This window comes from Eumetopias jubatus, unplaced genomic scaffold (genome assembly GCF_037043125.1).
Source record: "Eumetopias jubatus isolate StellerSeaLion01/CBP00866 unplaced genomic scaffold, mEumJub1_p1.0 scaffold_5, whole genome shotgun sequence".
NCBI classification, from domain to species: Eukaryota; Metazoa; Chordata; class Mammalia; order Carnivora; family Otariidae; genus Eumetopias; species Eumetopias jubatus.
The window spans coordinates 150,209,181-150,225,570 of record NW_028274811.1 but is presented as its reverse complement, the minus strand read 5'-3'; the positions used below and the strand labels follow the sequence as shown (position 1 = coordinate 150,225,570).

At 55.1% G+C, this 16,390-nt stretch overlaps 1 protein-coding gene across 1 annotated transcript in view; it reads left to right on the top strand.

Annotated features, from left to right (window-relative positions):
- The window catches only part of ADAMTS16 (ADAM metallopeptidase with thrombospondin type 1 motif 16), a 141,459-nt gene extending 127,479 nt beyond the window's left edge, over positions 1–13,980 (top strand). The window contains exons 19-23 of the mRNA XM_028122664.2: positions 4,134–4,335; positions 4,493–4,687; positions 6,482–6,706; positions 13,336–13,483; positions 13,865–13,980. Of these exons, the coding sequence (XP_027978465.2) occupies positions 4,134–4,335; positions 4,493–4,687; positions 6,482–6,706; positions 13,336–13,483; positions 13,865–13,980 (886 nt within the window). The remainder of the gene's footprint in view (positions 1–4,133; positions 4,336–4,492; positions 4,688–6,481; positions 6,707–13,335; positions 13,484–13,864) is intronic.
- Positions 13,981–16,390: the final 2,410 nt, after the last annotated feature.

Genomic DNA, 16,390 nt, shown 5'->3' with positions numbered 1-16,390 from the left:
AGTCATGTTACTGAGAAGCCTCTGATGATTGGTGACAGTTGGGGATATTGAGTATTGAACACAGACTCCAGGAGAGCCTGCCGGAACTGTGGAGAGACAGCGGTGAAGTCAACGGGGAGCCTGGAGCAGGGCCAGGCAGGGGAGCCCTCGGCAGTGGCGGACCCCAGGGGCCAAGCGGCCGGGTCCTCCAGGTTCTGCCCGGCAAGCCAGCTGACTCGGTGATACCAGCCACGTGCTCCGTTCTGGTCGGCAGACTGCGGGAAAACAGAGGCCAGCGAGCCAAGTACGGCCACCGGTGAGCAACCAGGCACACCAGGCTTCTGCTCCCGGGACCCTCAGACACCAGCACAGAAGCTCGAGGGGATTTTGACTCCTTCCTGAGCTGAAACCAAGACGTTTCCCCAGAGCTCTGCCTGTGAAACAAAACAGACAGTTGGCGTTTCCAGATGCCTTGTGAATGGTCTTTGTTCAGGAAGATTTCTTCATGACGTGCAGCCAAGAGAAGGGCAGAGAATGGATCAACCCAGTTGGAACAGCTTAAGATGGTGGAGACAGAAGACTTAACGAGGTGGCGTGAAAAGCCTGAGAGCAGCCAAGACGTCTTTGCAACCCCAGTGTGGACACACCAATTAGAATTTATAAGGCAGCGGGGTTGGGAAAGCAGATGTAGGAAATGGGGGGAAACAACGGAAGAGCATCCCAGAGGCTCCCGAGGCAGAGCCATGACAGCCTCGAGGCTGGAAACGGACCGTGCATACCGAGGATGCGTCACGTCCGTGGCTTCCCATGAAAGAGAAATCCCTGATCCCGTCGACACTGAAGAAGGAAAACATTTCCACAGTGGATCTAGAACAATTCCTCCAAAGCCAGCGGTTTCTGTTTAGGTGGCTAAGACTTGGAATTACATAGCTTTCTTAGAAGTACAGTAGAATCTGTTCAGGAGAAACACGTGGTATAAAATAGATGTGCGCCAGGACAGGGACACAGCGCGGGGACGGGGCCACTCCGCCCCCCTCAGCCCCCTGTCCTCCCCTCACCACCTCATTTGTCACAGCTTTCACAACAGTCCAGGTTTGGGCTCTACAGCTGTTTGGGTTCCTGCCCCCTTGAGAGCGTGAGGGAAGGTAGCAGTCGCTCTGCTCGGACCTGTTGTCAGGGACAGCGCGCCCGGAACCGGCGCAGCGTCCTGATGCCCATGGGCCTCCCGGGGCTTGGAGCCCTTGTTCCCTTCTTTACGTATTCCCATACCTTGGTCCCCGGGTATTCCCAACCGCACCCTGGTCCCCGGGTATTCCCAACCGCACCCTGGTCCATAGAGACTCTGAAAATACATTTACAAAGCTTTGCTGTGTAAGCAAAATGGTTGTTTTAGACCTTGATTTTTTTTTTTTTTACCTTCTCTTTGTTACTTGGCTACAAAAATACAATTAATTCATAAAATAATTAATAGACTTGGGGCACCTGGGTGGCTCAGTTGGTTAAGCGACTGCCTTCGGCTCAGGTCATGATCCTGGAGTCCCGGGATCGAGTCCCGCATCGGGCTCCCTGCTCGGCAGGGAGTCTGCTTCTCCCTCTGACCCTCTTCCCTCTCGTGCTCTCTATCTCTCATTCTCCCTCTCTCAAATAAATAAATAAAATCTTTAAAAAAAAAAATAATTAATAGACTTAATCTTTTAGAAGTTTTAGGTTTCTAGAAAAACTGAGCAGACTGTCCCATATTACATAGTCCCCACGGCCCCCCACACACGCACACTCAATTTACTCATTATTAGCATCTTACATTAGCATGGTACATTTGTTAAAATTAATAAACCAGTATTGATACGTTATTAACTAAAGTTCACAGGTTATTCAGTTTTTCTTAGTTTTTACATAGTGTCCTTTTTCCATTTCAGGAACCTATCTAAGACACCACATTGTATCTGGTTGTGTCTTCTTGGGCTCATCTTGGCTCTAACGGTTTCTCAGATTTGTTTTGTTTTGTTTTGTTGGGTTTTTTATCTTAAGTAGATTCCACGCCCAAATTGTAAAACGCCGAATTTAGAAGTTGCATGTATTGCCTGCCCTCACCTCCCTTTAAAAACAACGTGCACACGGCACGCGTGCTCAGACAGAGAGGCCCAGCCGAAGCGAACGTGAGGCGCAGCCCCAGCGGCCCTCTGGGCAGTCTCCGTCTTCCGCTCCGTGTCCCTTTCTGCACAAGTCGGGTCCTTGCTTCAGTCCTTACGGACCCTGTCCCGTTGGCACGGGCTGTTTCTGAGAGGAGTCTCGTGAACTCTCCACCAGGCGTTCTTGACTGTGGCTTGACCCAAGTGTGACTACCGAGGTACAGCGAGCGGGTGGGAGGGAGGGTCACAAAGCCAAAGGACAAAGCAGAGGACCCTTCACAAATCCTCTGTTTTACCCTAAGAATCAGGAGAAAATCATTGTTGGGTTAACTCGTACTAAGGGATGGCTGCTGAGTAGACAGAAGCCCCTCGCGGGTTCAGCCAGGGACCGAGGCTCACAGGTGCTCCCCGGACGCGGCGGCCCTGGGAAGTCCCCGCATCACGACCCACGCTGACAGGCTGGGACCGCGTGGGAGAAGCATGGCTGGCCCTCCATGCTCCTCACTGCGCCAAAGGCACACCGTGCCACCTGAGTAACAAAGACCATGCTTCTCCTTGCCCTTCGTGTCAGATTTTCAGCACCCAGCAGCATGCACCCCTTTGCGCCCCAACGTTACCTTCAGAATTTCCAGTTTTTGCTTGAACGCCCTGAATGGGAAGACACATAAGAGTGACAGTCGTCACGTCCTCTTGGAGGCCAAATGGCTGCCGCCTGCGGGGAGCCCAGGGCCTTCTCACCACAAGAACATTTGTCCCTGCGCCACATTTCACCTCTGCCCCTCCTGCCTCCGATGACCGCCCACCCCTGAGTGTGCACCTTAGGGCCTCCTGCGATTTGTTTGTGCAAAGCCAGCTGGTGCTTGTAGACCGTCGCAGGCTTATCTGACCCCCAACGGTGGCACCACTGGCTGAGCCTGCACGGGTCCATCCCACCTCTGTCAGCTGCCGACATGCATGTCAACAAGAAATACTTTTATACTCAGAAAATTAAAAAAAAAAAAGGTTGCTTTGAGAGAGAATATTTTCTACAGCTTCTAAAGAATTCAAAGAAAGATGACCAGACATTATGGGCCTCCCATCGGAAGTTATCACGTCTGAGGTCATCATACAAGAAACACATACATAAATAAATAGAACCTAACTGTGACCTGGCCTCTGGAGCCAGTTGCCAAGTTAGAGGATGTGCGGAAGACAGAGGGACATGCAAAAGGAAACCACAGAGAGGTAATCTGCCAACTTCAATGATCATCAAAAAGAGCTGTAGAGACTCAGCACAGTGGGCAGTATCGTTTCTGAAACCAATAAATGGAATAGAAAAAAATAGGTTAAGAACCTGTGGAGTAAAGGAGAAGAAAGACCTGCCAACCCATCACAAACAGCGACTGTAGCTGGATTCTGGATTCCCAAACAAGCAGATGAACTTCAGTTAGGACATTTATGACCCAGCTGGAGATGAAACACTGAATAATATGGTATTCATGAATAACATGATATTGAATAATATAGTATGAACTATATGATTGAATAATAATATAATAATATGCATAATATGACATTAAGGGATCATGGTCTATTTTTTAGATGTCACGGTGGTATTGTGGTTGTTTTAAAAACCAAACAATCCTCATCTTCTGGAGATGTGCGCTGAAACATGTACACATCTGGAATTTGCTTCAGCATGCCATGGGGTTGGGGACCCAAGTTGAAGATCATTGAAGTCAGGTGGCAGGGGACACGCGGGGCCTTCCTTTTGCACATGTGTGAAATCTCCCACCTAAAAACAAGCCAGAGGACAGAACAGAACACTGTGTTGAGGGGGTCATTTCCAAGTGCAGGTGAATAAATGCAGGGGAGGGGAAAATGATCAGCAGGACAGCTAATCAAGGAGGTAGAAGCCACAGGACCGGGCAGGCTTGGACAGCAACTAGGAACAACCACGTGCCTGGGGGCTGTGGGTGGGATTAGCACCGCTGTGTCTCCAGGAGAGGAGGTGCCCCTCACCAAGGTGTCTTTGTCTCCTCCCAGTTGGTCAGTGGGCAACTGGAGCACCTGCAGCCGGACGTGCGGTGGGGGCACTCAGAGCCGGCCCGTCCAGTGCACACGACGGGCCCACTACGTGTTGGAGCGAGTGGCGGCCATCCTGTGTCCGCAGCCCGTGCCTTCCAGCCGACAGGCCTGCCACTCTCAGAGCTGCCCACCTGCCTGGAGCACCGGGCCCTGGGCAGAGGTAAGTGGGGCAGGGATACGTGGGGGGCAGCCACTGGGCCCCCTCCGGTGGATCGCAGAGCTCGGTTCTCACCGAGCCTTGCAGGGCCTGCGGCTGGAACCCCAGGCTAGGTCTGATGGACTCCTTGCTGGTGGCTGCCCCGTTTCTTCCTGAGCAGTGCTCTCGAACCTGCGGGAAGGGGTGGAGGAAGAGATCTGTGGCCTGTAAGAGCACCAACCCTTCGGCCAGGGCGTGGCTTCTGCCGGACGCCGTCTGCGGCTCGGAGCCCAAGCCCAGGACTCACGAAGTTTGTCTGCTCAAGCGCTGCCTCAAGCACAAGAAGCTGCAGTGGCTTGTGTCTGCCTGGTCCCAGGTGGGTGCTGCCGGCCCCGGGTGGGTGTCTGCCGGCCCTGGGTGGGTACTGCCAGCCCCAGGTGGTGCTGCCGGCCCTGGGTGGGTACGGCCAGCCCCAGGTGGTGCTGCTGGCCCGGGTGGGTGTCTGCAGGCCCTGGGTGGGTGCTCTGGGCCCCAGGTGGGTTTCTGCTGTCCTGGGTGGGTTCCTGGGTCGCAGGTGGGCGCTGCCACTCCTGGGTGGGTGCTCCGGGCCCCGGGTGAGTGCTGCCGGTCCCAGGTGGGTGTGTGCTCCAGGCCCCAAGTGGGTGCCCCAGGTCCCGGGTGGGTGTCTGCCATCTCGGGTGGGTTTCTGCTGATCCCGGGTGGGTGTCTGCCGGCCCTGGGTGGGTGCTCCGTGCCGCAGGTGGGTGCCCCGGGTCCCGGGTAGGTGTCTGCCACTCTTGGGTGGGTGCTCCAGGCCCCAGGTGGGTGTCTGCCGTCCCAGGTGGGTTTCCGGGCCCCAGGTGGGTGCTGCCGGTCCCGGGTGGGTGCTGCCAGCCCTGAGTGGGTGCTCCTGGGCTTAAATAGGTGCTCCCGGTCCTTTGTACTTGTGCCTGGTACAGACGGAACCGGGTCGCTAGCTCTCGACTGGGGCAGCCTCCCCTTACCTGGTCTCACTGCTTCTGTCTTCTCCCTCCACGCCTTCTTCCTCCGAGTCTGGTTCCCCTGTTCAGGCCACTCTCTGGGCTTCAGTCCCTGCACAGCCCTCCTCTGCTGGACATGCTCAGGGCTTTCCAATCATGACCCTCAAGCGTGTCACCCAGCAGCATCCACAAGGCCATCGCTCACTCAGTGTTGAGGCCAGGACGAGTGGGGGGCACTCATCATCCTGACAAGGGTCCGGGCCCATAGGAAGGAAGCCTGTACAATCTATGGATGGCGTCCGGGTGGAAGGTCTTCACCCTGAATATTTCACACACACGCACATGCCAGAGCTTCTGCCAGCAAGCCGCGGGGAGGAGCCTCCTGGTGCTGCCTCCTCTGCAGTGCAGGGGACGCTCAAAGCACACCCGTAAGCCTCGCATGAGTGCATGAGGCCGGAACCTGGGCTCCTCCATTTACATAATCTGGGAATCACCCACTGGGCTCGGCGTCACCCACTTGGTGAGCTCGAGGCAGCAATGCCCGAAGCCGGGACCTCTCTTCCGAGACCCTCAGAGCCCGCAGGGTGCCACAGGGTGCATTGCTCTCATATGTGCTCTGGCCGCTGTGCAGGGTTTGTCCAGGGGCAGTGTGAACCACAGCCCGGGCTCTGAGCACTCCCTGGTGGGGAAGGAATGGATTTGTGCCCCAACCATGCTTGCTCCCCTCACTTGGCTTTCTGAGGGGGGTTTGTGAGCCCTGGGTGCCCCCACCTGCCGGTGATCTGGGGACCGGCATCATGCCACAGTTGGGTGGTGCGGCTGCTTGGGGCCCCAGGGTTTGGTGTCATCTTCGGGTATTAGATTTCTGCACTCTCTAATATCAGCTGCAACCCAGCATTTTAACATTTCAGTCAAATGATAGCTTCAAAACTACTCCCTTCATGGTTTATGTTTGCCCTGCCCCTACTTATGCCCCAAAGCGCTGTGCCTTAAGATCCTCCTTTTTAAAAGATAGATATTGTAATTCCTTTTTAAAGTGCCAAGGTGTAATAAATCTCATTGAATTTTTGCACTTCTGTTAATGTTCAAGCAGATATAAGCAGTAGACAATTTAACTCTTGGATGATAGAAAAGACACAGACGCCAGCAAAGAAATATTTTTCAGTCACATCTTTTGTTTTCATTTTTAGTGCTCTGTTACGTGCGAAAGAGGAACACAGAAGAGAGTCTTAAGGTGTGCTGAAAAGCACGTTTCTGGGAAATACCGAGAGTTGGCCTCCAAGAAGTGCTTGCACCTGCCGCGGCCCGCTGTGGAGCTGGAACGCGCCTGCGCCCCATTTCCCTGCCCCAGGCACCCTCTGCACACAGCTGCAGGCCCCCCTCGAGCCAGCTGGTTTACCTCGCCCTGGTCTCAGGTAGGGTGACACTCAGTCCCCGCAGAGTGGGGGCAGAGCCTCCTGCTCTGGGAGCTGGCTGGGGCTTAGGTGGGGAACTTTCTGCAAGGGTGTACCCCCAAACCCACTAAGCCAGGTCCTGACCCCTCTCTCCAGAGTAGGTGTGGGGCCCGTGTTCCTGGGTGTGGGTGCAGCACTCCAACGCTGGTCTCCAGGGCCCTTGTGCTGTGTTCTACATCGTCAACCCAATCAAGTCTGGGAAAACATGTTTTATTTTCTGTAAAAGCTGGGCAGACGCCCCCCAGAGAAGCGTGTGAATGAGGAAGAGGTACAGGATCTGGAATAAGTCGCTGACTGTACGTTCTACTCCGGTAACCCTGAGGCCTTGCCCACGTGGGAAGGGGGTGGAGAACCCCAGATTGTCCAGGCCTGCCTGGGCTCTTCCGTGCCCCCACCCTCCTTCCGTCCACACTGCCTTCCACTCTAAGGAAGAATTCTGTTAGTGTTGTTAACCACCTCTTACCTCGCCCCGTTTCCCGCTTTGGATTCCTGGCAGTCCTCATCCTGGGGCCTGGCTCCCCTCCCTGCCCCTGCCCGTGGTTTTGCTCCTCTGGCCGTGCTCCCTGATTCCTGCCCGTCCCAGGTCCCTTCACTGTTCTTGCTCCCACTGCGTTTTCTGCTCTTTCTCGGGGTGCCCCCAGGCCGGAGGGTTGTGTGGGGCTCAGGCATCCTGAGCCCTTCCTGCTGGCCAGACCCTGAGGAGTCTGGTCTCTGCTGGTCTGCCTGGGGGAGACGGGAGCTCACCTCAGTGCGGCCCCGTGAGGAGGAGCAGAGAGCATTTTCTGACTCTCTAGTCTGTTGGCCTGGCCAGAGGAGCAGAACCACGGGCAGGAGTTCTGTCTCATTTGCACATGGCAGCCTGTCTCTGACTCTCCTCTTTGCGAAAGATGAAGGTAGAGGAGACAGAGGGAAGGAGTACGATGGGTGTGTGGTGGTGGCCAGCCTTTCTGGGTGCCCGCCCCGGCTTCTGGTTCTGTGGATCTTCAAACCTGATAGAGCGCTTGCATTTAGAAATATATGAGCCCGTCTCCCAAAAGTATTTACATGAGAAATTGTTCAGCTTAAATAATTGGAGTAGGGGGCATGTGAACTATATCCTTCTCAAGAATTTTCTGATTTAAGTAGACAAAACGTCTCAATAACTACAACATTTTCCCAAGTGGGAAACCCTTTTTGTTTTCTTGTGAGCTCATAGTCTTTTCCATGAGATGAAGCAAGGGGTGAGCGAAGAGGTGGGGTCAAGTTTTCTCTGGGGCGGAGGTCGTACTTTCTCTGTTCCTCGGGAAGTATGGGTCAGAGGCACATAGAGGTGGTTCCCAAGACATTTGTCCCTCTGTCAACAGGGACACTGAGACTCCCGAAGCTGAGGCAGCTCCCCAGACTCCGGCTGAGCCAGCGTTCAGCCCACTGTGCTTCACTTGGAGACCTTGGGAAAATTTAGAAAAACAGAGGTTTATCATCATTTCGTTTAACCCAAAACCAAAAATACATCTTGCATAGCTTTCCCCAGTCTGAAATAGTCAATGTGTTTGTCTAAGAAATCATTTTTATCATAAGCTGCCTGAAGTTCTTATCCAGCGTGACTCATCTATTACGTTCTGAGACTATACCTTTTTGGGAGTAATAACTCAAAGGGTTATGTTTGCTGTAAGCACTGGTACTCAAGAATCCAGGTCCCTGAACTGTGGGAAATTGTGGGGCCATAATGGATGGCCTGTTCCTGGCTGAACTCTGCCCCCAGACAGGTTTATTCTTGTCACAGTCAAAAGATCATGGTTTCTATTATGTGATCTTTAGGGTTTCTATTGATTTAAATGGCTTTGCTCATCACATTTCATTGCGGGTTGCCTGGTAGGTCTGACTTAAATCATTTTGGTCATTTGGGCTTAGCGTCAGGTGGTTCACACGCTAATTTGGTCTGGGAATGGCTTACTTGGGAACACCTGTTGGACTGTCTGATTCTACGTGACGTAGATGGGAGTGTGTCCTCGGTGCGGGAGTGTGGGGGCTCTGGATTGTTCTGGGGGTTCTTCACCAGGACCATGCCCCCCTCACCTGGAAACCCAGAGGCTCTGAGGGGCAAAGAGCCATGTTGTTGATGATCAATATGGCAGCTGTGACAAGAGTCAGATTAAAGTTGTATCAAAGTCACACACATGCCCACGGGCACATACGTACACAAGCAATGGGCATCTGTGCACACGGGCATGTACCCACATGGGCGCGCACACACACGCGGGCATGCACCCACACAGGCATGCACACACCAGGGCATGCACACACATGGGCACACACACACACACAGGCATGCACACATGGGTGCACACACACACACAAGGGCATGCACCCACACAGGCATGCACACACCAGGGCACGCACACACATGGGCGCGCGCGCGCACACACACACACACACACACACGGGCATGTACCCACACAGGCATGCACACACCAGGGCATGAACACACATGGGCGCGCACACACACACAGGCATGCACACACATGGGCATGCACACACGGGTGCGCACACACACACACACACACACGGGCATGTACCCACACAGGCATGCACACACCAGGGCATGAACACACATGGGCGCGCACACACACACAGGCATGCACACACATGGGCATGCACACACGGGTGCGCACACACACACACACGGGCATGTACCCACACAGGCATGCACACACCAGGGCATGCACACACATGGGCCCACACACACACACACACACAGAACACACAGGCTTCCTCACCCTTCTGTCCAGTTGCTTGTCCACCTCTAAGAATTTGCTGCTGATCTGCTATCTTCATCTTGTAGTTACGGGTGGACAAAGGGAGACAAGAACCTTCTTGCTGACATTGCTGCATAAGGCCATAGCACATGCCACCCGAGTCGAGGGAGTTTCTATTTGTAAACCATTAAATTTGTACAAAAACTCCCAGCTACGTTTATGTTTATTTAGAGCAGAGGTTGTAATGATGACGCCCTTGAGGGCTGTAGTCTCTCATCCTGACCTGAGACCTTGGGCTCTGGGACAGTGGGGAGCGCTCCGGTGGGGAGCAGCTGCAGACTTGGAGAGAGAGCACCCCGCCCCCCAGGCCCCAGGAAGGAGACAAAAAGGGAGAAGCATTCATGGGCCTCCCTGGAGGGGAGAGATGTCATCACAGTGGGACAAGGAAGGTATGAGACCTCTGACTCTCAGGAATAAAAGTGGATTTGTTTACTAGCTGTTCCTGAGTTCAGGAGCTGAGCCCACCCTGCAAGAAGCCCTTGGCACTCCTGAGTCCCGTGAATGGGGAGGGGGGGTAGTTTGCCTTTGAATAAAGCCAGCCAGACCATCAGCCAGGAGCTACAGAGCGGCAGGCATCCCCAGCCTTTTGCCGTCGGGGCCATGACACACAGTCATCCCTGTAATTTAAAACAAACCCAGAGGCAGACATTATTTTAAAAAATGTAACTCTTTGGATTTCTGATAATGACTAAGAATGATGATCAGTTTTCCCCAGTTATCTATTCAGAGCAAATTTAGCGCCTCTGGTGCAGGATGTCCAACAAAACACAGGAATCATTCCTGAAACAGAAGAAATCCAAAAGGGAGAGGGTTTTCAGGATTTCAGTGTTCTGGAAAATGTGCGCTTAGTAGATCACTGCTCAGACCCCTGGGGAGTCTGAGACTGACACACCCACAGGGGTCGACTCCGAGGGTGTCAGCATGGAGGGCTCCCAGGAGGTGCCGTCACATTCGACAAGGTTGTTGAATCCTGGGATGGCGAGAAGACCCAATTTGCTGACCTCGGGGTGGGGGGACCCTCCCCCTGGACCACAGCTGATCCCCCTAGTTGGGTAGTCTTGGAAAGGGCCCTGCCTCAGCCGTGCATGGCCTCAGGCCTTGGATGAGGGAGGCAGGCTTGTGGAGTTGAAGGAGAGAGGCAAAGGAGGGGCCCAAGGACCTGGAAGAGGCTGGTGTTCGTGGAGGGAGCAGCCCTTGGATGCTCTTCAGAGGGTGATGTTCCTGCTTCACCTTCTGCACCCCTGCACGGGGGGCTGGAACTGCCTCACTGCCCCCTCAGCAGAAAGACCCAGAATTGCCCACCGGCAGGCCGTCCTTTACCCCTGGCGAGCGTGGGCCTCAGCAGGAGACACAGACAGTAAAGAACACGTTTGCAAATGTTGCCGAGCTCCAGCGGTGGCCCTACCAGGGCTGAAGGCGAGAAGTGGCCCCCCTAGAGGAGGAGTAAACCTGGTCCTCCCTTGTCTGCAGCAGGGACCCCAGGCAGAAGTAAGCAGGTGGCAGTCCACGAGGCTGCCAGGTGACAGTGACCGGCCAGGCCGCACAGGGGAAGTCTTGGCCCCTTTATGAGATGGCCGGCTCACCTGATTGCACACTGGCTCTGTGCACACTCTAGTCAGACTTAGATGTATCCGGACTTGGCTCTGAAAACTAAAAGACGAGAGGAAAAGGTATTTCCCGACGCATTTCTAGTCAGCTAGAGTGGTTCTGCAAGCGTGGCCCGGCCTCCAGCTCAAGTGCTGTGCGTAGAAATGCAGGATCTCAGGTTCCACCCGGGCTGCCGAAGCTCCAGGTTTGGGGTGGGTCCGGCGGGTGGCTGGCCTGCACATCGGCTTCGAGGGCCGCTGACCTGGGCTGGAGCTAGCAGCCTCGGGGCCTGGACGGATGGCCCTGGCACTTATCCCCGCATGTAGGTCGAGGCACAAGGGCAGGTCCCCATCTCTGCAGCACACTGCCCCCTGCGTCCTGCCATGCACAGGAAGAATTACCTAAAATGCTCACGTTAAACCCCATCAAGTTGAAGAAGACGCCTCAGCTTTGACTTCCAGATCCAATCCTGGAGTCTCTCTTCACAAAGCATGAAGGACAGCGGTTTGAGTAGGGACAGGAAATCCCGGAGACGGGCGACCCCCTTACGTCCAGGACTCGGCATCCAGTGCCTAGATCGGTGCCTGGTGCGTGGGAGGGAGTGATTCTGGTTGTGAATAAATGAGTCTATGACAAAAAGAATCAGATCACTTCCTCATGATTTTAAGTGGTGCAAAATGATGGCTAGATCTCTTGTGTTCAATTGAGACACGTCCTTAGCAAGACTGGACTTCAGCCCCGGCTGCAGCCAATGCCAGAAGCTCCACCGATGGCAGAGAGGTCGTGGATGCATATAGATGCAGATGTGACGCAGCGAAGCCGTGAGCCCCAGGCCAGTGCAGACGGTGTTCCTCAAGCTCTTGGCGGGGCCACGGCTGGGAGGGGCTCAGAGGGCCAAGTGCAAAGCCCGAACGTGCTGCAGGGGCCCGCTCAGAGAGAGGCAGTAGGTAGTGGGCAACATGGGGCTCCATCGTGGATGAGGCTGCTGATTCCGACGCCAGACGCGGATCTGCCCACACCGTTCTATTTTTTTCTGATTGCTACAGTCATATATTGAACCTGAGTTATTGACGACTTTCGCTGAAGTTGGTCTTGAAGAGAAAGGGGTGGGCCTCACGGAAACGCTCCAGACCCACGTGCATATCAGCGGGAGCCCTGCGTCTTCACGTCCGGGGGCCCTGCTCCCAGCAGGTCCTGGGAAAGAAGCAGGAGGGCAGCGGGCTTCTCCCTTGCAGGCTGACCTCAGCTGTGCAAAGCCAGCCCCGGGGCGGGCTAACTGCACTTGCTCGAATGGGGGTCTGGCGTGCCGTCTTGTACGTTTTGGCAGCCAGCCTGTGCCGTGGATGTGCCGGTTCCGCACAGATCTATCCTTGCATTTTACAGGATTTAGCATCCCCAGCACGCACCAGACTTCTGCAATGTTATCTGACCCCCTCTTCCTGCAGGTGCTCCTTAATTGCCTACATTCTCGACATTTTTGAAGGAGGACGCTTTTTGGAGCACAATTTACATAAATCAGTGAAGCCTTCAAGTAACTCTCCGGACAGATTCACTGCTCGCTGGTTTGGGTTCCTCCGTCTCTCTGGGCACCTGTCCCCCGATGTCTTGCCCGGATGGACCCGTGCACATAGTCTGTAGGCTGTGAGCCTGGCAGCTGGGGGAGAATGACCTAGCCGTGCAGCCCCTTCGTGCCCTGGCTCCAGTGTGCTAGATTGCCTTAGAGTGCCAGGGCCCATGTGTTTCAGAGCCATGCCCAGGGAGGATGCCAGCGAACCCAGGCTGCTGGTGTTGCCACCTCCAGGCAGGCATCCAGAGTCTGGGAACTTGGGGTCTAGAAGGGACTTCGTTTCATCGTGCCTCTGTGGGAGTTGGTTTGTCAAGATTTTCCCCGGTGAGAGTCCCGGAAAAGGTGCCTGGGTGATGGCCTTCCATGAAGGGCATTGTTTCCGGTGCCAGCCGCAGAGCCCGGGTAGACCCGGGGAAGGATCCTGGTACCCTCAGATGTGCTCGTTTCCCTGTGTTCGGCAGACATGGACCACTCAAAAGCATGTTAGACCTCCAGTACTTAACCCCCTCTGTCCACACCTGGGATTCATCCTGAATCTGGTCCGCTTCCCCACAATCACTGAGGAGTCTGGGTGGAGGGGAGGAGAGGGTGCCCCGGGCCCCGGGGGCCCCGGATGACCACTGTGCATGTGTTTTTCCCAGTGCACGGCCAGCTGTGGGGGCGGCGTGCAGACCAGGGCTGTGCAGTGCCTGGCGGGGGGCCGGCCGGCCTTGGGCTGCTTCGTGCACCAGAAACCCACCGCCTCCCTGGCCTGCAACACCCACTTCTGCCCCATCGCAGAGAAGAAAGGTGAGTGTCTGGAGCCCCTCGGCTTGGCCTTGGCATCCCAGGGTGGGGCTGTCACATGTCTGGAGCAATACCTTAGTGGGCCCGAGGAAGTGGGGTGCCCGCGGTTAGGGAGCCCTGGCGTTGGAGTCTCTGTCTCTTTCAGAGAACGTGCAACTGAAGTTCGGTGGCAGGAGTTTGGACCGTCGTTCCCGGCGTCACTAAGTGGGCAGGTGCTGCACAGAAGGGAGGACAGAACGTCCTAAGGGATGTTCCAAGGAGGGTCTTGTGGAAACAGCCCCTCGCACGAGGCTGCATCTTCCCTGAAGGGCTGCCCTCCGCAGCCTTGGAGCCATACGCCCCGCCGCCCGGGACCCCAGCTAACACGGCGTCTGTGCTTTTCAGATGGCGTCTGCAGAGACCACTTCCCCTGGTGCTCTCTGGTGCCCCAGCACGGGATGTGCAGTCACCAGTTCTATGGGGATCGCTGCTGCCAGACGTGCTCCACCTCCAACCTGTGAGGCCGGGTGGCCCTGCCCCGGGCGAGAGTAGGGGTGCTGTGCCTTAAGCCCAAATCAGCTGTGCGGTGTACATCGGAACGTGGCCAGGAGGATGCAGGCTGGGAGAAGAAGAGCTGTGTCTGGCTCTCTGATGGGAGTGTGTGAGTGTGTGCGCGTGTCTGTGTGTGTGAGTGTGTGCAGGTCGTGGGTCTGAAGGCATGCCTGGGCACGCATGTGCACACATGTTCAGGTGAAGCATGGAGGCAGGTGGGAGGGCCCACTCTGCAGACCCCGAGTCATGCTCATCACTTGTACTTCAGCTGAATCAAGTCAAAAGACAGAAGGAGCCGAACTTGCTAAACGCTAAATATGTGGTGCTTTGGAGAAGAAGGAAAGGCCATGACATTAAGAACGTGTACAAAAGATCTCCGGCTACGTACGCCGGCCTCCCTCCCACCTCGAGGCCCTGCCCCAGGTCTGGACTAGCCAGCCTCCCTCTGGAGAAGGAGCTGGGTGGGACAGCTCCCGCAGGTTTCCCCACGGCCCCCTCTTCCCACCCCCGGAGCCCCGTTTCTCTCTGCTGGGACAAGAGCCGGGGGGCCCCTTGAAGGGACGCCTGCCCTGCCGCGATGGGGGGGACACTGGACTCCGGACTCTGTGTCCCGATTGGAGACTTTGCCTCTGGAAACGGGAAACACAAAGTCCTGCTATGGTGCTTCGGTCCCTTTCAGACTCACGTGCAGGGGGAGAGAACTTTTATAGCCTACGTGTTATCCTTCTCTGTTACTGACAAACGAGCGTTTCTACTCCAACCTGTTCCTTAATGCTTCTCTCTGAAATGACAGAATCACAGGTTATACCAGAATCAGAGAGCGACCAGCTACGCTGTGCCCCTGCTGTCCTGATGAGTCGCTGGCTGTCCTGCGTGGGCGGATGTCCGCGGACGTGGGGACCCTCAGAACCCCATGCTTCCTTTGTGTGTGTTGTGCTGTTTTTGAACTTTTTTTCCATGAATTTTGGTTGTTTTGTAAGACCCATTCAGAAAGAAGGCCAGCATTTCCGCATGAAGCTGCACACAGGCCCCTGGCACCCCGCGCAGTGTTGGTACTGCTCTGCATTGTCCTTCCTACCATGTGGCTCCATTCCGAATGGGCACCTGGATATTTATATTTGCTGAAGTTTTATAATAAATTTTATATTGTACCACTTGCTTCTGACCTGCTCTGATTCCTCACGAGTTTTGCTCCTGAGATCCGGGGGCTGGCATGGAGGCGGGGAACTGGTCCAGGGACAGAGTTGGGGCTGGAACAGGTCAGAGGATGAAGTGCCCCTAAAGGAGGAGGCTACAGGGAAGACAGCAGGTGACCGGGATGGAGGTGGCCAGTGTTGGGGTGGGCAGGACTCTCTGGCCACCCAGCCTGGGGACCGAGGTTTTTGCAGCTTCCATTGGAACCTGAGCAGGGACAGCTTCCCTGGGCAGTACCACAGCTAACTCAAGGGCGACCCCTGACCCTGTGATTCCTGCTTTATTAGACAGGGTTCTCTACAGAAACAGAAAGAACAGGTGTCCCATGGAGAGAGAAGGGAGCTTTATTTTAGAGATCTGGCTCACATGATTATGGGGGCTGGCTAATCCAAATTCTGCAGGGCAGAAAGCAGGCAAGTGGGCAGGGTTTTTGCATTGCAGCCTTGAGGCCAAAAGCCTTCTTCTCAGGAACACCCCAGTCTTTGCTCTTAAGGCCTTCAACTGATTGGGTGAGGCCCAGCCACATTATGGCGGATCATCAGCTTTATTCAAAGTCTACTAATTTAACCAGTAAATGTCAATCACATATAAAATACATCTTCATAGCAACATCGAGTCTAGTGTTTGGCCAAGCAGGTGGGAACCGTAGCTGAGCATGTCACTGGGTGGCATCATCCATCACACCACTCCCCTTGGCCTGGATTAAAACAGCCCGCATGGGACACCATGGAACATCCCACTCACCCTCCAGACCTGCCGGGCCTTCAGACGCCCCCGGCTGCTGATGTGGCTCAGCAAACCTACCGCGCCTCCGCTAACACATGTCCCCACCAGCAGGAGACAGAATCCTAACCCCGACTCACAGGCTGGGAGGTGAGAGTGGAAATGGACGCAGTGCTTGCTAGTGTCACAGCCAGAGCAGACTGAGCCGGGACTCTGCAGGACTTGGGCAGCTCGTTCCAACACATGAGGGTCTTGTGGACCCACCAAGGCAAGGGGGCCCCTCCCAAACCTCCGTCCTCCTAACGGATTTCCAACAATCCTTCGGGACTGTTTTCAGAAACCCTTCACTGGACATCCGTGTCTGGTCGTGGGAAGGGGGCAAAAATGGGCAGACGTGGTTCTACCCTCGAGGACTTCAAGTTCCATCAGGAAACAGCAAAGCGACGTGTCACAGGGACAGAG